General features: G+C 43.1%; 1 protein-coding gene across 1 annotated transcript in view; it reads left to right on the top strand.

Moving 5' to 3' along the window:
* The window catches only part of DNER (delta/notch like EGF repeat containing), a 383785-nt gene that overhangs the window by 280207 nt on the left and 80776 nt on the right, over positions 1-22802 (top strand). Inside the window, exon 8 of the mRNA XM_055574473.1 lies at positions 9549-9773. Within this exon, the coding sequence (XP_055430448.1) occupies positions 9549-9773 (225 nt within the window). The remainder of the gene's footprint in view (positions 1-9548; positions 9774-22802) is intronic.

Below are 22802 nucleotides of genomic sequence, written 5' to 3'. Positions count from 1 at the left end.
GGCATATTCATATAAATATTGGCTCAAATACAAAATTTGAAGCAACAGTCCATTATCTAAATCATAGTTGTTTTTTTTTTAATATTAGCCCCTCATTCATTAGATTTCTTTGGCAGTTCCGTTTTATTTTCTATACTCCTTAAATCTTCCATCCTTTTCTGAACTTTCTTCTTGTTGCAATGGGCTGTTTTAAATCTCTTGGCTACTGATGTTGCTTCCATGTGTTTGAAATAGAGGTTTTTCTCTGGAGCTATTGCATTTTCCTTCCAACATTTCCTGATGTCCATCATTGGAGGTTCATATGGCTTGAAATAAACTATTCCAAATAAGAAATATCACCATCTTCATCATTCTCTCTGCACCTTTTGGTTAACATTATCAAATAACCTTTCATTTTCTACTCTTCAAGTAGGACTGAAAATCCAGATGTACTAGTTCATCAGCATCCAGTTAGGACTTACATATTATCCCTCTGTTATAGTAACTTACTGACCTATCAGTGGCTTCAGAGACATTACTATTATTATTTTTATTACCTATGTTTCAATATTCCACCAAACTGCGCTTCACTTGTTCCATATAGAGTTCTTCACTGTTTGGAGTTTGAATGTATCCAGGAAGGTAGTTGAACCCAAGAATGTTAAATTTTGTTTTCCAACATTCTTGCTTTTGCCACCATAACTAATTTGGTTTGCATATTCTGCCAGAGGAATTTTCAGAATCATTTGCCTTAAGGGATGACTGATAGGCTGACCAAAGTTCTCAAGGGTTATACTGATAAAAAGAGAAGCTTTCCGAAAAGCTCTCTAAAATAATTACTTTTAGAACTGGTAACAGTATTCAGGGACAGGAGATAGAGTTTAAAGCTTTCTATGTAATGTGTGTCTGTATGTATGTGTAAAGAGAAAGAGGATGGAGGGAGAGGCAGAGGAGAAAATAGGGTGAATGAGAATCTTGGTCCATTTTTAGAATGGTTCTTGGAAGGATGAAATATATTCTGGCTGAGTCTCAGTTTCAGATGATCCAAGGCCATTTCTACCGTGTGGTATAAAGCATCTTTCTACCAGCATTCTCAGAACTTCCCTGCGTTCTGGAAATTCAGTGCAGAGCTTCATTTTACACCTGTCTGCTGTAGCTTTGGGTCACTGACTTCCATATTTTTATACAGAAAAATCATTTCATATTTTGCCATATCTGAGTTTGGGATCACTTCCAAAGGTACTTATATTTTTATATGTATATTGAATGTACAGTGTTTCTTATCTGGGATGCAGCTTAAAATCTGAAACTAAATTCATGCAATATTCAGGCTTTCTGTGATCAGCATCATGTTTCCAAGCCAGTTTTGATTCAAAATTTTAAAAAGTTATACATTAATGCCCCTGTACGATGCAGTGTAGCCAGAACCATAAACTAGCTAACATCTAGCTTTGATCAACACATTGGAAGGTCGGGCTTGCATTGGTTGGCATCATGGCTCTAAATTTGATATTTGGATGATTTTTAAAATATTTGGATGAATATAAAGATGACTTCTAATTTTATAAGGAGTTGGTAGGTCAGGTGGTATGCAATAAGTTTACTCCTTAGGATTCAAGTTTTATTTTTATATTTTAAAAAATATCTTGCATGTGATATTGGAAATACTGAGAACTAGTCAGGCTTGGGACATTTCAAATGCCCTGAGTTCAAAAATCATTGCTAAGTAATTGCTGTTTTCTAAAGCTGTTTTAAATTTAGGACTTAAGGACACTGACGGGTCTAATCTGACTCTAATTCCATATGCTAGCATAGCACCTTCAACTTTTCAAGTGCTTTTATGCAAACCCTTACTCGAGGAAGCCTAAGATGGGGCTTAAGAGCACAGCTGTGGTTACAGACCTTAGTTTGAACCTTGCTTTTCCTACCTACTGAGTGTCCCTGGGGGACTAGTTCCCTAATATCAAGTCTCTAGGCCTTCTTCTAGAAAAGTGGATAATCAGTTCAGTTCAGTTGCTCAGATGTGCCTGACTCTTTGCGACCCCATAATGGTAGACCCTAATTGAGTTAGTGGTTGTGATAAATAAAAGATAGATACCAACTGCTTAGCATAGTGTCTGATATATAATAAGAACTCAGAAAAAAAAAGAACTCAGTATTTGCTATTACTGTTAACACCAGAATTTGTCTCTTTCTCTCTGCTAACACAATGATAACTACTTGATATATACAGCTGTAGTCTCTTCTATAATCTCATTCTTAACAAATGAGGATGCTAAGACATGCAAGAACTAGTTATTTGATTGTGCCAATATGATTTATCAATCAGAATTTGATTTATTGAATTGCAAATAGTAGACACCCAATAATCATGATTTAATTAATGTAGCTTTAAACTAAGTTTTGAAGCCAGTGTAAATCCTCCAAATTTGTCCTTTTTTTCAATATTTTTTGGGTACTAGGTCCCTTGTGTATTGATATAAATTATAGAGTCACCTTGTTAATTTATTTAAAAAAAGCCATCTGAGATTTTGATTGGTAATTGCAGTGAATCAATTTGCATATTAATAATATCAAGCCTTCCAATTCATGAACATGGTCACACACAAGTAAGATTCAAGCTTTGGCTTCCCAGCTCTGAATTCTTTGTGTCATGAAAAAGTCGGAGATGAGGATGCCAGCAGGGTCAGGTTCTAGTGAGGGCTCTCTTCCTCGTTTGCAGATGGCTGCCTCCTTGCTATGTCCTCACATGGCAGAGAAAACTCTGGTGTGTCTTCCTCTTCTTCTTGTTGTTGAGTCAGTCAGTCATGTCCGACTCTTTGTGACCCCATGGACTGCAGCACACCAGGCTTCCCTGGCCATCACCAACTCCCAGAGCTTGCTCAAACTCATGTCCGTTGAGTCGGTGATGCCATCCAATCATCTCATCCTCTTTCATCCCCTTCTCCTCCCACCTTCAATCTTACCCAGCATCAGGGTCTTTTCCAGTAAGTCAGTTCTTCACATTAGGTGGCCAAAGTATGGGAGTTTCAGCTTTAGCATCCATCCTTCCAATGAATATTCTGGACTGATTTCCTTTAGGATTGACTGGTTGGCTCTCCTTGCAGTCCAAGGGACTCTCAAGAGTCTTCTCCAACACCACAGTTCAAAAGCATCAATTCTTCGGCCCTCAGCTTTCTTTATAGTCCAACTCTCACATCCATACATAACTGCTGGAAAAACCATAGCTTTGACTAGATGGATATTTGTTGACAAAGTAATGTCTCTGCCTTTTAATATGCTGTGTAGGTTGGTCATATCTTTTCTTCCAAGGAGCAAGGGTCTTTTAATTTCATGGCTGCAGTTCCATCTATAGTGATTTTGGAGCCCAAGAAAATAAAGTCTCCCACTGTTTCCATTGTTTCCCCATCTATTTGCTGTGAAGTGATGGGACTGGATCCCATGATCTTGGTTTTGTGAATGTTGAGTTTTGAGCCAACTTTTTCACTTTCCTCTTTCACTTTCATCAAGAGGCTCTTTAGTTCTTCTCTGCTTTCTACCATAAGGGTGATTACACCTTCTTCTTGTTACAGGGCCCCTAATCCCATCATGGGGGCTCCACCCTTATCTAATCCTAATGATTTTCCAAGGTCCCACCTCCTCATGTCATCACATTGTGAGGATAAGGCTTCAGTATATTAATTTTGAGGGGACCTAAACATTTGGCCTATAACAAATGGCATTTTGAAAATTGGCTCAGCACTTAATCTGTGAATCAGTTCCTTTTCTAATGTTCATTGGATTTCTCAGGTGGCACTAATGGTAAAGAAGTCGCCTGCCAATATAGGAGACATAAGAGAGGATCCTGGGTTGGGAAGATCCCCTGGAGGAGGAAATGGCAACCCTCTCCAGTATTCTTGCCTGGACAATCCCATGGTAAGGGGAGCCTGGTGGGCCACAGTCCATGAGGTCGCAAAGAGTCAGACATGACTGAAGCAACTTAGCATGTAGTGTTCATTAATGATCTTGTAAGCCAGGAAAATTATTCCATAATTGCCCTAAATCACATACATTTCCATAAAGTGTATTGAGATACAGCTTGAATTCATTTTTGCTTTGTCATCCTCCTTTATAACAGAATGACATTTTAGATTACATTATCTTTCTTTCAGACTAGGATAATATGTTAAAAGGATTTTCTGTCTTCAATATTTCCTGAGGTATATTAAGATTCTCTGAAAGTATAAAACATTATGCATTCTCATCTTGTTTTTATATTTTCTTGAATTGGTAAGAAAAAGGGAAAGAAATTATTATTTATTTATAATAATAAAATGAAGGATTCCTGATTCAATAGCAGTGAATCTTTTAGATACTCAATTCAACAAACATTTATTGATCCTCTCTTTAGTTAAATTTTCTTCTAGTACATAATCAATTCCTCCTTTTTTGAAAAAGATTTTTTTCAATGTGGACAATTTTAAAGTCTTTACTGAATTTTTTACAATATTGCTTCTGTTTTATGTTTTGGTTTTCTGACCAAGAAGCACATGGGATTATATCTCCCTGACCAGGGATCGAACTGGCACCCTCTGTATTAGAAGGCAAAGTCTTAACCACTGGGCCACCAGGGAAGTCCCTCAATTGTCTTTTAAGTCTTTTTACATAAAGCAAACAAAACAAAGGCCTCCCTCTGGCTTACATTCCTATTTAGATCCTGTTTAGATACAGTGCTGTGTCTCCTGTTCCTTTGTCAATCAGCTTTTGCGGCATAACAAACCACCTCAAAACTTAGTGGTTAAGACAATTATTTATTTAGCTCATGATGATTGTGGGGTTGGCAGTTTGGGCTGGATTTCAGAGGGCCACAGGCTGGCTAACTGGTCTAGGGTGGCTTCACTGGGCTGGATGCTTTGCTCCATGGGGTCTCCTGTCCTCTAGTGGGGTAGTCTGGGCCAGCCCACCTGGCTTTTAGACAGGGTTCAGTGACATTTCAGGCAACTCTCCTTTTGATGTTCACTTTTCTGATGTTTTCTCATAGCTCAGTTGGTTAAATATCCACTTGCAATGCAGGAGACCCCGGTTCGATTCCTGGGTTAGGAAGATCCCCTAGAGAAAGGATAGGCTACCCACTCCAGTATTCTTGGGCATTTCTTGTGGCTCAACTGGTAAAGAATCCACCTGCAGTACGGGATTCGATCTGGGTTCGATCCCTGGGTTGGGAAGATCCCTGGAGTACAGAAAGGCTACCCACTCCAGTATTCTGGCCTGGAGAATTCCATGGACTATATAGTCCATGAGGTCACAAAGAGTCAGACATGACTGAGTGACTTTCACTTTCACTTTCTTTTCTTAAAATTTATCCATCTGTTTGTCTATCCATCCATCTGTCCCTCTGCCTGTCTTTTCTTCCCCTGGGAATCATAAGCTTCCTCTGGGAATCTCTTCCTGTATTTTCCATTGCAGTTGGTAACAATCCACATTGTTCTCCAGTCTGGAAAACCTAGGAATCACATAATTTTGTGGATTTTGTCATCACCTGACACATCCACAATTGAGCATCATTTCCACTCTTGCCCAGCCGCTTCATTCTTTTCTGGAGCTGAGCATATTGGACACTTCTGACCTGGGCGGGGCTCATCTTCTGGTGTCATATCTTGTTGCCTGTTCATGGGTTCTCGTGACAAGAATACTGGAGAGGTTTGTCATTCCTTCCTCCAGTGGACCACGTTTTGTCAGAATTCTTCACTATAACCTGTGCATCTTGGGTGGCCCTGCATGGCACGACTCATAGCTTCATTGCATTATGCAAGCCCCTTTGGCATGACAAGGTTATGATCCATGAAGGGGATTATAATTTTAGCTGCTTCTTATTGAACACTACTTATCAGTCATCATACCAAATGTTTGTGTAGGTTTTTGCATTTAAGCTTCATAAAAACCATATGCTATAGGCATTGCTGTCTCCATTGCATGAAACAGATGAGGGTGATTAAGTCCTTGCTCACAGTCCCAGTTTAGTGGGCAGAGATGGTTTTTGAATCCAATTTCTTTTGACTCCAAAGCCTGTGCTTAACATTTTGTCAGATTGAGAAACCACATACACAGGACCCATAGAAATGACTTATCAACATTGTAAAATAGTAAGGGTTCACACAAGAATCTGGATTTCAAATACTCCTTGAAAATTCAGAAGGTATGGTAAATGGTCTAACATTCCAATGGCAGCGGTTGGCTTCAGGGGGATCGTGGCCACCCTGTTTGGAAGGCCATGCCTTCTGTAGTCAGCCACTGTCCCTGCCATTCCCCACTGCTTTATAACTGGCCCACTTCCTTCATCAACATAGTCTGCTCGACTCCTGCTGGCATTTGAATTTTTGACTATTGTTGCATTGTGTCCTTAGGCCCTGCCCACCCTTCAGTTCTTCCACCATCAATTGGTCTCTGGCTTGACAGTGTTATGTTATTGTAAAATCTTTGTCTAGTCTGTCTCACTAGCTTGGTAGACTTGAACAGGATGCTTCACATTTCTGGGTCACCATTTTCTCTTTTTTAAAATAAGGCTATTAATAGTTCTTGCATCATGCAATTCCCCAGGGTTAAGTGAACTACTGCATGTGAAGGCTTAGAAGTGTCTGGTACATCTCAGCCACGAGTGGATGTCAGTTGTGACTGTTATTTTGACCATTTTTCATTCATTCATTCAGCACTGGAATGGAAACTGTTCTAGAAATTTTGCTATTATCATTTTAGAACCCATAACAACTTGATGAAGAAAATAATTTCAGGCTTGTTTTTGGGGTGAGGTAGAAAATGAGAGAGGTCAGGACTGCCTTTGTTGTTGAATTTTCCATATGATGCGTATTTAAGAATATTCTTTTCGTTCAGAATAAAATGGAATGTATCTCACGAAGAATGGAGTTACATTCCACTTTTGGCTGCAGAGGTGCTCTTTGGAGAATTCAAGTGTTATCAATACCGATCATGTGGTACACTTTTAGTATGATATTTAAAATTTAAAAGCTATAGGGAAGTTTATAAAATGTTGAATAGCAATGGAAGTTTTTTGAATTTTCTATTTCTGTAGAGAAAAATTTCAAGTTGATACTGCCAATTTATGAGTGATGGTTTAAAGTGTGGAAACTAATTTTGTTTGGTTTATATATTCACTGTGTCCTTAACAACAAAGGTTGCCAATATTGCTGAGCGTTCTGTGTGAAGATGGTTAATATAAATTTAAATCTAGATAAGAAAAGTGAAATAGAATATTGAAATAAAAACTATATATGAGTAAAGTTATTTAAATTTGTTTCTAAAACTGAATAGTCTTCACTTTATTTCGAAACTACTCTTAAAATATTAGAAGAATAGGTTTTACTCAAGTATTATTAAAGACCTACTTGGACATACAGACCTAGAGATTCACATATACATGTCTGTATAATTAAAAAATGTTTTTAATTGAAGTAGAGTTGATTTACAATGTTGTGTTATTTTCTGGTGTACAGAAAAGTGATTTAGTTGTATATTTTCAGATTCTATTTCGGTTCATTACAAGATATTTAATATGTTCCCTGTGCTATATAGTAGAAGGATATGTAATTTTTTTAATTGAGAAATACTGAAACACACAAAATAAAAATCATATTGCACAAGAAATGCATTTAAAATGAAAAAAAGTTAAAGCTTAATTGAAGTACAATTTACGTGTCATAAATTTCATTCATTTTTAAAGTACAATTCGGTGCTTTTTAGTAAATATACAGAGTTGTGCAGCTATCACTGCAATCTGCAACCATTAGAACATTTACAGCAGCCTCAATAGCATCCCTCATGCCATCTTCTGTCAGCCCCTCTTCCCACCCCAGCCCCAGGCAACCACTCATCTACTTTATATAGAGATTTATTTTACCTGTAGATTTATTTTGTCTGGACAGTCCTTATAAATGAGATTATACAACAGATGGTGTTTTGTATCTAGCTTCTTAACGTATGTCCTTTAGGTTCATCCACATTGGCACAGGGCTTCCCAGGTGGCTCAGTGATAAAGAATCTGCCTGCCAATGCAGGAGACACAGGTTCGATCCCTGGAAGATCCCCTGGAGAAGGAAACGGCAACCCACTCCAGTATTCTTGCCTGGAAAATTCCATGGGCAGAGGAGCCTGGTGGACTGCAGTCCATGGGGTTGCAAAGAATCGGACACATCTGAGCATACACCCACCCCCATGCCTTCTTTCTTCCTCAGGCCAGCACCTGTACTTAGTTCTCCTTCAAAATCCTTTTATAGGACAAATGTTCTCCCCTTGAAGAAGCCAAGGGTCCAGCTTATTGGCTTTCCCAGGGTCATTTATTTATTTAAAAATTTTTTGTAACTTTTTATTTTGTATTGGGATAGGCTCCCCAGGTGGCACAGTGGTAAAGAATCAGCCTGCCACTGCAGGAGACACAGGAGATGCAGGTTCCATTCCTGAGTCAGGAAGATCCCCTGGAGAAGGAAATGGCAACCCACTCCAGTATTCTTGCCTAGGAAATCCCATGGGCAGAGGAGCCTGGTGGGCTACAGTCCATGGGGTCGCAGAATCAGACAGGACTTAGCGACTAAACAACAATGATGTTGGTGCATGCTTCAGAACATTTATTTCCTCTTTGTTGCATAATAGTGTTCCATTGTATGGATACACCCAGTTTGTTTTTCCATTGCAATGACCAAATTGTTAAAAATTATATATTCAAGAAACTGCTAACAGTGGGTTATTCTAGAGAAAGGAGTGAGGAACAAAGGAATAAAGGTGGAAAATGATATTTTTCACATTTCCTGTTTTATATGAATTTAAGGTTTTAAATTCAGGATTATTCTTCATCTATTAAAACAAAGTAAGGAATATCTTCCTCCAGCAATGTGTATTAAATAAGAGATTAAATCTCTCTACTGATCCCAGTCCCAGCTTCCTAAAATCAATCAGCATTAATTTATTTTTGCCATCTTTCTACTTTGTACATACATAGATATACATATCAGGTTGGCCAGAAAAGTTCGTTCAGGTTTTCCATAGGGTGTTACCCATTAAATGAACTTTTCAGCCAACCCAATATATCTATCTCCCTGTATCTCACTGCTGCTGCTGCTGCTAAGTCGCATCAGCTGTGTTCGACTCTGTGCGACCCCATAGACGGCCTCCCACCAGGCTCCTCTGTCCCTGGGATTCTCCAGGCAAGAACACTGGAGTGGGTTGCCATTGCCTTCTCCAATGCATGAAAGTGAAAAGTGAAAATGAAGTCGCTCAGTCATGTCCGACTCTTCGCGACCCCATGGACTGCAGCCTTCCAGGCTCCTCCGTCCATGGGATTTTCCAGGCAAGAGTACTGGAGTGGGTTGCCATTGCCACACCTAAGCAATCATACATTTTATATTTCCACCAAAATGGAAATACCTTTGTTACCAAAGCAAAGAAAACCCGCCTGGTTGGGTGGTGCGGTATTCATCAGTTGACGATGAAGCAGAGTTCTGAACAGCAGCCTGAGTTTCTCAGTGATTAAGTGGAATGTGATGTTTCTTTTTACCCCTCTGCCCTTCTGCATCTTTCCTTAGGCTACCTGGGCTCCACCTGCGAGGAGAAGGTGGACCCATGCGCCTCGGCACCCTGCCAGAACAACGGGACCTGCTACGCCGATGGGCTGCACTTCGGCTGCAGCTGCAGCGCGGGCTTCACAGGCCCGGCGTGTGCGCAGCTCGTGGACTTCTGTGCGCTCAGCCCCTGCGCCCACGGCACGTGCCGCAGCGTGGGCACCAGCTACAAGTGCCTCTGTGACCCAGGTGGGTATCGTGGCCGGGCTGGGAAGCCCTCTCCTTCTTTCCCCAATCTTTAACTTTTCTTTTGCATCTGAGCACAGGTTGGCCTGCTGCAGGGGTTTGCTTGTCCATCCAAGTGGACCCCACTTGTGTGTGTGTGTGTGTGTATATGTGTGTGTGTATGTGTGTGTTCATTCGCTTCAGTTGTGTCTGACTCTTTGCAGCCATATGGGCTGTAGCCCACCAGGCTCCTCTGTCCATGGGATTCTCCAGGCAAGAATACTGGAGTGGGTCGCCCTGCCCTCTTCCAGAAGATCTTCCCAACCCAGGAATCCAGCCCTCATCTTTTAAGTCCCCTGCACTGGCAGGCAGATTCTTTACCACTAATGCTGCCTGAGAAGTATAACACTCTTTCTTTTTAGACTCCCTTTAGGCAGGCTTTGAAAAATACCCTTTCGTCTTTTCATGAGCATTCCACAGTCGTTATAGAAAAAGAAGAAAATATAAGTCAGCAAAATGAAGAAAATGAAAACCAGGCTTAATCTTTTTGTTGTTGTTTAGCCCCTAAGTCATGTCCGACTCTTTTTGAGACCCCGTGGACTGATAATAGCTTAATTATTTTGGACAATTGACTATAGGTCACTTCAGAGCCTTTCCTGCATTATATATCTTTTATTACTGGGTTCTGAGGTTAATGGAATGTTTTTCATTTTCACATGCACACAAAGCAGAATGCAGTCCATTCAGCATTTTATCATCATTTAAAATTCTTACTTGGGGCACAGTTCATGTTAGAGGACTTTTTTGGCTTCCTGTGTAAACGTTCACAACTTCCATCATTTATTTTCCGGATGTCTTCTGCATTTGTATCGCTGATTGTTGACTGTGAAAGTTTTGAGACTGAGAAGTCAGGGTAGTTACTAGTGAAAGTTTGTGTCCGCGCAGCTCTGAAAAGAACGCACACCGGCAGCTCTGTCTTTCCTCTGATTTATAGTCTCCCCACGTCTGCATCCTTGCACGAGCTGGCTCTTTAGAATGCTTCCCAGCCCAGTGATCCCTGCCCCACTTCTCTGACCCATGTACATGGCCGACAAGTCCCCTGGTTGGCTCCACTCCTGGTTCTGCTACGCAGTGCCCTCTGCCTGGAGTGCCTGCTCCCCTGTCACCCCATCTCGCCTGCAAACTTCCCCTTCTGAGGTTGAATCAGCTTTCCTTCGAGTTCCCACAGTCACCCATAGTATCCCTTTCTTGGTATTTGAAGCTCTATATTAATTATCCTTGTATGTTTTTATTAACATATATATATGGAATCTATAGAGTGCTTCCCTGATGGGTAAAGAATCTGCTTGCAATGTAGGAGACACTGGATACTTGGGTTTGATACCTGGTTCAGGAAGATCCCCTGGAGCTAGGAAATGACAACCCTCTCCAGTATTCTTGCCTGGAAAATTCCACGGACAGAGAAGCCTGGTGAGCTACAGTCTGTGGGGTTGCTAAAGAGTCGGACACAACTGAGCAACTAAGTAGGCAGGCAGGCATATGTAGAATCTAGAAAAATGGTAGAGATGAACCTATTTCCAGGGCAGGAATAGAGACTTGGATGTAGAGAATGGACATGTAGACACAGCAAGGGACAGAAGAGTGGTAAGAGCTGAGAGCTTAGGATGGACATATATACACGTGTTTAGTTGTTAAGTTGAGTCCGACTCTGTGACCCCATGGACTGTAGCCTACCAGGCTTCTCTGTCTATGGGATTTCCTAGGCAAGAATACTGGGGTGGGTTGCTGGTTCCTTCTCCAGGGGATCTTCCTGACCCCGGGATTGAACCCGTCTGTGTCTCCTCCATTGGCAGACTGGTTCTGTACCACTGATCCACCATGGAAGTCCCATATACGCACTTCTATGTGTGAGATAGATAGCTGGTGGGAACCTGCTCTGCAGCACAGTTGGCTCAGTTTGGTGCTCTGTGAGGACCTAGAGGAGTGGGATAGGGGAAGGGAGGTCCAAGAGGGAGGACATATGTGCCTACTGGTAGCTGTAGGCACATATCTTCTCTTCACTGTATGGCAGAAACTAACACAACATTGTAAAGCAATTATACGCCAACAAAAAAGGCAAAAACCAAACCAAAACAAAGATTATCCTTGGATGTGTTTCTCTCCCCTCTTAGGGATGGGAGTAGAAGGAAGTGTGTTTTATTAGTATCTTTTGTCTAACAATAAGGTACAATTTAGTGAGCTTAGTCTTGCTCAGTCCTGAGCTGGGTGCTTTACGTCTCTGGTCCTTTTATTTCCCTCCCTGCTGGATGGATGTGGTGGAAGTGTGTTTCCACCAAGGTATGAAATGCCTTATTCCTGATTCAGTCACGTGTCGGTGGTCATTCACCCCCCCAGAGGCCGAGTCCCGGTTCCAGCCCAGGTGCCCCGGTTCCCCTATGCTATGCCTGGTCTGGAACTTTCCAGGGGCACAGGTCCTACTCATCCATCACCTAAGGAGCGAGTAGGAAATACAATTGAACCTTTGAAGGGTATTGAAAAGCCTCTTTCATGTAGACTTCTACTTCTCTGGTTTTCTAAACAGTCATGGGATTGATGTTTTGCCAAGGGCCCCAATCCTCTAAAATGTAGAGGGAATGGACCTGGTTAGTCTGCCTGGTGAGTAGGATTTTCCAGACAAACAGAAGAGAGAGAGGGAGAGACAGAAAAAGAAACCCATTGCTCAATTTTAAGGAGCTGACTCATGCAGTTGTGAGGACTGGCAAGTTCAAAATGTGGTACAAGCTGGCAGGCTGTCAACTTAGGCAGGATTTCTATGTTACACTTTTGAGCTCAAATTCCTCCTGCCTCAGCAAACCTCAGTCTTTGCTCCTAAGACTTTCAACTGATTGGATGAAGCCCACCCACTTTCTGGGAGGGTAATGATTTACTCAAAGCCCACTGTTGTAAATACTCATTTTATCTAAAGAATACCTTCACGAGAACATCTAGCCTAATGTCTGACCAGACATTTGGGTCCTGTGGCTTAGCTGAGCTGACACGTGAAGTGAACTATCCCAGTAACATTTTTGGGGTTTTTCATAAACCTCATGGGCTTCCCCGGTGGTGCAGTGGTAAGGCATCCACCTGCAGTGCAGGAGATCCAGATTTGATCCTTGGGAAGTGGCAACCCACTCCAGTATTCTTGCCTCAGAAATCCCATGGACAGAGGCACCCGGCAGGCTACAGTCCATGGGGTTGCAGAGTCAGACACCACTTGGTGACTAAACACCAAAACAACGTGAGCCTCGTGGTGAAGGCATTTCTGTAGTCTACATATGACAGGGGACACTTTTCTGTGAGTATACTCGTCCTCCCCTATCAGAGCTGTGTGGGGTGGGAGCCGCTTCCCCTTGGGGGCCAGTGTTCTTCCGTGTGCCTGGCAGGCACGTGCTGTGGCACCTTCACGGTGAAGGAGGGGGTGTGCTGCGCAGTGCCCTTACCTGTTTGGAACGTGGGGCCCCGGGAGCGTTGGCGTTTGCAGATGAAGAAAGCTTCATCTGTCCTTCTCATGTCACGACTCAGGAGCCCACTGCTCCCAATGCTGTGGATGTCATGACACATGGGGTAGTGATAATTCCCCGGGCCAGGATCCAGAGAAGAACCTCAGAGCATCCTCCACACAAGTCTCCTGAGAGTCCCCGTTTCTTCCATGAGCTCCACGGAGAAAATCACATGTCACAGGACCAGAAGGCGGTTTTGTTTCTCCTCCCGTTCTCCTCTGACTTCTGTTCTCAAACAGACTCACCTTACCCTCATATTTAGTTGGTGTATTTTGACAACTTGAAGTGAGGATGTAGTTATGTAGAAGTATCTGCTGCTTTTTAGTAATATCTGTCAACGTGTGTGTCAAGGCTTGTGTGCTAAGTCGTGTCCAACTCTTTGTGACCCCATGGACTGTAGCCCACCAGGCTCCTCTGCCCATGGGATTTCCTAGGCAAGAATACTGGAGTGGGTTGCCATTTCCTACTCCAGGGGATCTTTCCCAACCCAGGGATCGAACCCTGGTCTCCCATGTTGCAGGCAGATGCTTTACCGTCTGAGCCACCAGGGAAGCCTCTGGTGGGAGGCTTGTTTGTTGTTTAGTCGCTAAGTCCTGTCTGACTCTGCGACCCCATGGACTGTAGCCCACCAGGCTCCTCTGCCCATGGGATTTCCTAGGCAAGAATACTGGAGTGGGTTGCCATTTCCTACTCCAGAGGATCTTTCCCAACCCAGGGATCGAACCCGGGTCTCCCATGTTGCAGGCAGACGCTTTACCGTCTGAGCCACCAGGGAAGCCCGTGGTGGGAGGTTTACATGATCCTAAATAGAAAATATGCTTCCTGGTGTCTCTCTGTTCACACAAGGAGGAGTGGGAGAAAGGACTCATGAGACCCTCCACTTGTTGACTATCCCTGTAGGACTTTACAGGCCATTTCGGGGCCTGGGTTTCCCTTTTCACACGTAACGTCTTAGATGCTCATCAGTTCAGCTGCAGTTGCAGCTGCAAATCCACAGACTGGACCTGGGACAAGTTACTGATCTCACCCTTCTAGCTTTTATTCTTTTTTTTTTTTTTTTTTGGGTTGTTGTCATTTACTTATTTATTTGGCTGCTTCAAGTCTTGGTTGCAGGATCTTTGATCTTCAGTGCTGCATGCAGGATCTTTAGTTGCAGCATGCAAACTCCTAGTTGCAGTATGTGGGATCTAGTTCCCAGGGATTGAGCCCGCGCCTCCTGTGTTATCAAAAGAGTGAGGGGTCCGGCTGCTTGCTGCTCAAAAGCCAATAAGCAGGCCAGGTTGGTGGGAAAGAAATTTGGCTTTATTTCAAATGTCAGCAATTGGTGGGGGAGTGGGTGGCAGATGTCTGTCCAAAGGTCGACCCCCCTACCACTGGCAGCCAGTGGGATAAGATCTTTTATAGACAAAGTGGGGGAATACTACATGTAGAAACAACAGCCAGCCCTGACAGTCATCTTCAGACTGGTCTTCGGTGCTCTGACCAGCGTCATCTTGGTTGTTTTAGGTACAGGTAATCTTCAGTTCCAGAGTCCGTTTGTTAACATTTCTTTGAAGCTAATTCTCTGAATTGTGGCAGCTCATGTTCTGGGTACAGTCTGGTCATCATGTAGTTAAATTCTCCACCTAGTGTTTCAGTATCTTTAAGACAGCTCACAGGATATGGCTCAGAATATTATCTACATCCCTTGAGAAAGAACTAAAGATCCTTGACTATGCTTAATGACTACGTTAGTATTATTCAGTCTCCTGTGACTGTTTCCCTTTGTTTCCCCATTTCTCACTTCTCTGATTAAATTTTTTCTTTGACTAAAATTTTCCACAGGCAGAGAACACTGAGGTGGGTGGGTAGGGCAAGGACCTGCTCCGTTTCACCTGCACTCGGAGCACAGAGTCTTAGCCACTGGACCACCAGGGATGTTCCTGTACTTAGACAGAAGGAGCTTCATTCCATGTCGTTCTGTTGACCATGATCTTCTGTTGTGTGTAAGGGTGTTAGATGAGAGACACAGAGCATGTTTCCTGGCAAGAGCAGTAAGGGCTATGCAGTTGCTTTCCATCCATGGAGATTCCAGCACTTTTCCTCAAGTCAAAAGGGTGAAGTGTCTCCTGTAAAGTTCCTCTTTTCCCAACTGCTATTCTCTGCCCAGCCTTCATTTGTGTCCATTTGTAGCCTTTCGCTTGATAAGGCCAATGCCTGGCCTCTAAGGAGCCTTGAAAAGCCTGAAGAAACAAGTGTCCTGTTTCTGGATGCCTGCACTCATTAGGCAGTCCTCCAGGATAGAGCCTTGGAGTTCAGTCAACGCTCTTGTCAAACTGGGGAGATGAAATTGCTTTTGGAGGGGTGGCTTCCTCAGATCATTAGGTGACATTGTGTAAAGTAAAAAAAGCATCTTAACATCTGGCAAGAATTTACATTTTAAGAGGTGAAAATGACAATTCTCTGAATGCTAAATTTCTAGTCTTAATCTTTCGGAGCATGTAATTGCTTTACCAATAGTTTGCATAATAGAAGAATCTCATGAGAGTAGGTGAAATTGGGTGTCAAGCTGAAGAGAGGCAAGGCTGATCCTCTTTGTAGAGAGCACGCAGACCCCGTTTCATAAAATGGAAGCAGATTGAAATCATGTCAGGTTGATAATTAGCTCCCATCTGACAAAATGCCATTTGGATATGACTGCAAATCAGATTTGCCAGGTGCTTTATTTTCAGACTTCATTTTTAGCTTATCAGGCTAGGGAGCTCTGATGGGATTTTAGTATTAAATAATAAAATGTCAGCAGTGAGCAATCATGGAAAAGTTATCTTTCAGGGACAGTGTTAAGTGATATAGGCCACGTGTTCTCTAAGAAAATCACAAATTGAAATCTCCCAAGGATGGAGAAAGTGAGAGCATGGAGTCTAATGGACATCGTGGGGAGCAGGGCCACCATGCATGGAGTTGCCAGGGACCTGCCATGACCCTTACAGGTGGCAGGTGATATCTAGTGTGATCTCTAAGCAGTGGTGGGGTCTGGAAATGCCTTTTGGATGGTGACCAGTGCGAGAAGGAATCCTTGCTAAGAGGGAAGGTGATTTGCCTGAGTTCACTGATCTTGGCCCCTGCCTGATACACTTGAGTTATTACTCCAATCTTGTTTTGTTTTGTTTTGTTTTTTTTAAATTGGAGTATAATTGCTTTATAATGTTGTGTTAGTGTCTGCTTTACAGTGAAGTGAATCAGATATATGTATACATATATCCCCTCCTTCTGGAACCTCCTGCCTTCCGCTCCCATCCTATCCATCTAGGCCATCACCAAGCTGAGCTCCCTGTGTTATACAGCAGCTTCCCACTAGCTATCTGTTTTACACATAGTAGTATAAATGTGTCAACATGTGTGCTGCATGTATGCTAAATCACTTCAGTTGTGTCTGACTCTGTGCTATCCTATGGATTGTATCCCACCAGGCTCCTCTGTCCATGGGATTCTCCAGGCAAGAATGCTGGAGTGGGTTGCCATGCTCTCTTCCAGGGGATCTTCCTGACCTGGAGATCAAATCTGCTTCTCTTACATCTCCCTCATTGGCAGGCAGGTTCTTTACCACTAGTCCCACCTGGAAAGCCTGAGGATTTCTACATGGAAATAAAAATAACAGGTTTTTTTTCTTTCCCATGAATAACCTCAATTCAGTTCAGTTGTTCAGTCTTGTCCGACTCTTTGTGACCCCCATGGACTGACTGCAGCAACACCAGGCTTCCCTGTCCATCACCAACTCCCGGAGCTCACTCAAATTCATACCCATCGAGCTGGTGATGCTATCAAACTGTCTCATCCTCTGTCGGCCCCTTCTCCTACCTTCAATCTTTTCCAACATCAGGGTCTTTTCCAGTGAGTCAGTTCTTCACATCAGGTGGCCAAATTATTGGAGCTTCAGCTTCAGCATCAGTCCTTCCAATGAATATTCAGGACTGATTTCCTTTAGGATTGATTGGTTGGATCTCTTTGCAGTCCAAGGGAACTCTCAAGAGTCTTCTCCAACACCACAGTTCAAAATCATCAGTGTTTCGGTGCTCAGCTTTCTTTATGGTCCAACTCTCACATCCATACATGACTACTGGAAAAACCATAGCTTTGACTAGATGGACTTTTTGCCTGCAGAGTAATGTATCTGCTTTTTAATATGCTGTCTAGGTTGGTCATAGCTTTTTTTCCAAGGAACAAGCGTCTTTTAATTTCATGACTGCAGTCACCATCTGCAATGATTTTGGAGCCCAAGAAAATAAAGTCTGTCACTGTTTCCATTGTTTACCCATCTATTTCCCATGAAGTGATGGGACCGGATGCCATGATCTTAGTTTTTTGAATGCTGAATTTTAAGCCAGCTTTTTCACTTCCTCTTTCACCTGCATCAAGAGGCTCTTCAGTTCCTCTTCACTTTCTGCCATAAGAGTGGTGTTATCTGCATATCTGAGGTTATTGATATTTCTCTTGGCAATCTTGATTCCAGCTTGTGCTTCACCCAGTCTGGCATTTTGCATGATGTGCTCTGCATAGAAGTTAAATAAGCAGGGTGACAATATGCAGCCTTGACGTACTCCTTTCCCGATTTGGAACCAGTCCGTTGTTCCATATCTGTTTCTAACTGCTGCTTCTTGACTTGCATACAGATTTCTCAGGAGCCAGGTAAGGCTGTCTGGTATTCCCATTTCTTGAAGAATTTTCCACAGTTTGTTGTGATCCACACAGGCAAAGGCTTTGGTGTAGTCAATAAAGCATATGTAGATGTTTTTCTGGACCTCTCTTGCTTTTTCTGTGATCCAACAGGTGTTGGCAATTTGATCTCTGGTTCCTCTGCCTTTTCTAAATCCAGCTTGGACATCTGGAATTTCTTGGTTTATGTACTGTTAAAGCCTTGCTTGGAGAATTTTGAGCATTACTCTGCTGGTGTATGAGATGAGTGCAATTGTGCAGTAGTTTGAGCATTCTTTGGCATTGCCTTTCTTTGGGATTGGAATGAAAACTGACCTTTTCCAGTCCTGTGGCCACTGCTGAGTTTTCCAAATTTGCTGGCATATTGAGTGCAGCACTTTAACAGCATTGTCTTTTAGGAATAACCTCAGATGCTCATTAATTGTCACAGGCTAGATCTGGAAAGAGTTGCTGCTCAGGTATCTGCTGATTATTCTGTCATAGGGTTGGCCACGCAGACCGTCTAGACCATAAAAGAAAGGATGTGCAGACTTTTTCCAGATGAATTTTTGTTTGTTTGCGCTGGTCTCAGTTGTTACACACGGGCTTTCTCCAGTTGCAGTGAGTGGGTGCTACTCTTTGCTGTGCTGCATGGACTTCTCCTGTTGCCGAGCACAGGATCTAGGCACATGAGCTTCGGTAGTTGCAGTATGCAGGTGTAGTTGCTCTGTGGCCTGTGAAATCTTCCCAGACCAGGGATTGAACCCATGTCGCTTGCATTGGCAGGCTGATTCTCATCCACTGTACAATCAGGGAAGTCCCCCAAATGAAATCGTTTTAAAGGAAGTTATAAGAATTTCAGATACTGTTTTTTCTATTTTTCTCATACGTCTAACATGTGAGCTGCATTTCTGGTCTGGATGAGCCTGAAAGACACAATTGGCATCGCTTTGTTCTGTTAAACTCAGATTTGGCAGTATCAGCACTCTGATAGTGTCTGCTGGAAACAGAATCTAAGATAAGACTTAATGATCAGGACTTTAATAGCCATAAAGGAAAATGTTCACATATAACAATATGAACACATTTAGCTTGATAATGAATGGCTAATTGCATTAAGATTCTTGGATATGTACAGTGGACAACTTTCATCTTTATTAACCAGAAAACACGATCAGACTGACTAGGATGAAGACATGCTGTAGGAGGGGCCTGGTTTGGATACCACATTATTCTTGAGAGTTGTTGCTTTTACAGAATATGTTGTCCTTTTCCCCACATCTTAATCCTGTTATCAGGCCCTTCTTCTGTTATATTGTGAAATATGATAAGTGCTCTCACCACTGGGCTCCCAGGTAGGATCTTGTCTACCTAGCTGCAGCTTGTCTTGTTTTCCTAATCTGTCCTCTACCTCAGACAATGTCTCAGGCTCTACATTGACGTCATGATAACACTAAGAATTGAGAAAGAGAGGAGCAGTGCCTGACATCTGGAAGCTTGTTGGACACTTACAAGCAGGTCTTGGAGTTGTTAGGAGCCGGCCTGGTGCTCACAGCTGGGCCGTGGTGTCTCCTGTTGGACATAAGGACATAAATACACAGAACACAGTCCTTAGATGTGATCACTCGTTATTGTGTAGTCGCCAAGTCACGTCTGACTTCAAATGAGACAAACAAGACCATTTCATAACTTTGTCTAAGTTCAGAGAAAAACAAGGTCACCATACAACCCACAAAATATGAAACATCCTCTTTTTACTGCAGATTAAATGAGGGCCAGCTGCTTTTTCACGAGCTATGACTTTAGCCTTGCTCGCCTCTGCTCCCACCCATAGACAAGATTCATTGACATAATCACAGAATTGCTCCTGTTTTCCAACAGCATGTAGAGTGAATCCTATAAGAAGCCCCATCTAAAACCCTCTAGTAGCTCAGCTGGTAAAGAATCCACCTGCAATGCAGGAGACCCTGGTTTGATTCCTGGATCAGAAAGATCTCTTGGAGAAGCAATAGGCTACCCACTCCAGTATTAATGGGCTTTTCTAGTGGTTCAGATGGTAAAGAATCCACCTGTAATGTGGGAGACCTGGGTTTGATCCCTGGGTGGGGAAGATCCCCTGGACGAAGGTATGGCAACCCACTCCAGTATCCTTGCCTGGAGAATCCCCATGGACAGAGGAGCCTGGTAAGCTACAGTCCATGGGGTCCCAAAAAGTCAGACACGACTGAACAACCAACACAGCACAGCACCCTCTGACTGAGACACCCCAAGATTTCCCACTGTGTGTGTGTTCCCTCGCTGTGAGGAGTAAGCAACCCAACTATCTCAACTACAGTCTTGTCCCCAGTGGCCTTTGGTGTGACAGCATTGGTGGGACTTAATTGATTAAGCTTCTCAAAATACTGAGGGTTCCAATGGATTGAATTTTCATATTAATGATAGTTCAACAAGAATTTCCAGTGAGTTGGACATTGAAGTATTGTTTGGGTGAGGAAGATGGGGAACATCTCTATGGAACAAAAGATGGGGTGGAGCAGAAGAAGTTCAGAGAACAGGAGGTCCAATTGGCTGCGGGATAAGATCCTCTGGATGCAGTGATGGACAGTAAGTAAGCCTGGAAGTGATTGGGCCAGATTGGGGAGATCTAGGTGCTGAGGTATTTGGAAAAGGAAGACTTGGAAGCATTTTGTACTAGCTGCATATGTGAACTGATCTTTGTTTTACCAAGATGATTTTGGTACAGTTAGGGGATGACTAGAAGGACTGTGTGACTTTCATAAAGATTATTCTGATGGAGTTAGATATTACAGTAAAGAAAAGATGGTGAGGCAAGGAGATCAGTCAGAAAGCTCAGGTGAGTGGAAGTGAGGTCTTGCTCGTACGGAGGTGGGAATGGAAGGGGGACCTGAAATCTGTTTGAGGAGTGGAGTCATCCAAGTTTGGGTGTCAGCGGAATGCTTGGAACAGAGGTGAGAGTGGAGTCAAAGGTGTCCCTGAGGCTGTGACTTGAGAAATTCAAAGAAACAGGGAATGTGCAGAAGCCTTTCTGCAATGACAGGCCAACCAAGTGGATGTGCCAGTAAAGAGTTGTTCTTTGAGGCTGGAACTGGTCTTTAGGCTGCTAACAGAGAGATGAGGATGGAGTTCCTGGTGTGTGGGTGCTGGAGAAAGTCAAGGGAACTATCAAGATTGATGGGGCGAGAGTAAAAACGGAAAGGGGAAGCACTGGTGAGAGCATTAGGGGGTTTTTGTACTGAGGTGAGAGCTAGAGGCAGCAGCAGAAGAGGTTGAAGAGGTGGTGTGGGGCAGCAGGGCCCTTTGGAGAGGGCAGAGCCCTGGAAGTTCATGAGAGGGGAGGATGACGGAGAGAAGACTGCCCAGGGGCGAGGAGCTGGGTTAGATTTGCCAGGATGGCTAGACGGGCCCTGTCAGGAAGGCGCTGTCCTAATGGTGTTCACAGTTACCACCACGACCATTCTTCATCTCCATTTCGTTTTGATTCTAATTTGGGGGCGTGTTCAGGGGGACTTTGTGACATTTGCCTTCTTTGGATGAGTGACCTGAGGGATTAATACGAGGGCAGGAAGGACAGCGTTAATGAATGAAGGGCACTTGCTGGTGCTGTGTAAGGAATTTTGATGAGATTCTTGACATTAAAAATCTTTCCCCAATCTATTTAACTTCGCTTTAAATGGCTAATCCATATGTATGAAAGTGCTAATGAACTGGCCTTTAATTAGGAGGGATTTCTGCTCCCACAACTCCCCTTCAAGTTCAGGTCGTTCAGAATTTATTCCTGGCTGAACTATTGGGTGGGATTTACCTGCTGGTGGTAGGAGTTAGCATAGACTGCGAGGCCAGCAGAAAGCATTTTACATCTTACCTGGAATGAAAGTCAGAAATGGCAGCTGATAACAGCTACGTCACGAACCAGTGCTTTTCTGAGAATTGTTCTATTTGAAGAACTGCCAACATATAATTTCAGGAAATTCTCTTCAAGTTTGTGGCCATGGAGGTCTGATGGGGACTCATTTTAAGCTATTTTGTAACTGAGCCATTGACTCTTGCTTTGCGATTGGAAGTTGTTATGATCCGTTATCGCTAATGTTTTGTGGGCTTGCTGAGAATGTCTGGGAATCTGGAATTTAGAATTGACATTTGGCATGCCTCACCTCTCTTACCAGGTGTGATGGAAAGGGCTCTGGGCTTAGAATTGAGTAGAACAGAATTTCAGTTCCAGCTTTATCACTGAACAGCTGTTCCATTGGCCTGTTAGCCTTCCTTGTCTCTTCTTTAAAATGGAGTTAAACAGAAAGGAGCTCCAGTGAGATAATGCAGATGATGGAGCAGTGGTACAAGTAGTGCCAGTGTTGGGTATTCTGTGTCCTGGGGAAGACTGCTGAGGACAGTATTCAATCTGTGCTCTGCTTCTTTTCCTAGGAGGTTCAGGGTTGGAATCAGACTAGTTGTTGTTCAGTCACTCAGTTGTGTCCAACTCTGTGACCCCATGGACTGTAGCACGCCAGGCTTCCCTGTCTTTCACTGTTTCCCAGAACTTGCTCAAACTTATGTCCATTGAGTCAGTGATGTCATCCAACCGTCTAATACTCTGTTGCCCTCCTCTCCTGCCTTCAATCTTTCCCAGCCATCAGGGTCTTTTCCAGTGAGTCGACTCTTTGTATCAAGTGGCCAAAGGATTGGAGCTTCAGCTTCAACACCAGTCCTTGCAAAGAATATTCAGGGTTGATTTCCTTTAGGATTGACTGGTTTGATCTCCTTGCAGCCCAAGGGACTCAACAGTCTTCTCCAACACCACAGTTCAAAAGCATCATTCTTTGGTGCT

Source organism: Bubalus kerabau, chromosome 3 (assembly GCF_029407905.1).
Source record: "Bubalus kerabau isolate K-KA32 ecotype Philippines breed swamp buffalo chromosome 3, PCC_UOA_SB_1v2, whole genome shotgun sequence".
Lineage (NCBI taxonomy): Eukaryota > Metazoa > Chordata > Mammalia > Artiodactyla > Bovidae > Bubalus > Bubalus kerabau.
The sequence above is the reverse complement of the archived record's forward strand: the minus strand, read 5'-3'. Positions and strand labels throughout refer to the sequence as shown.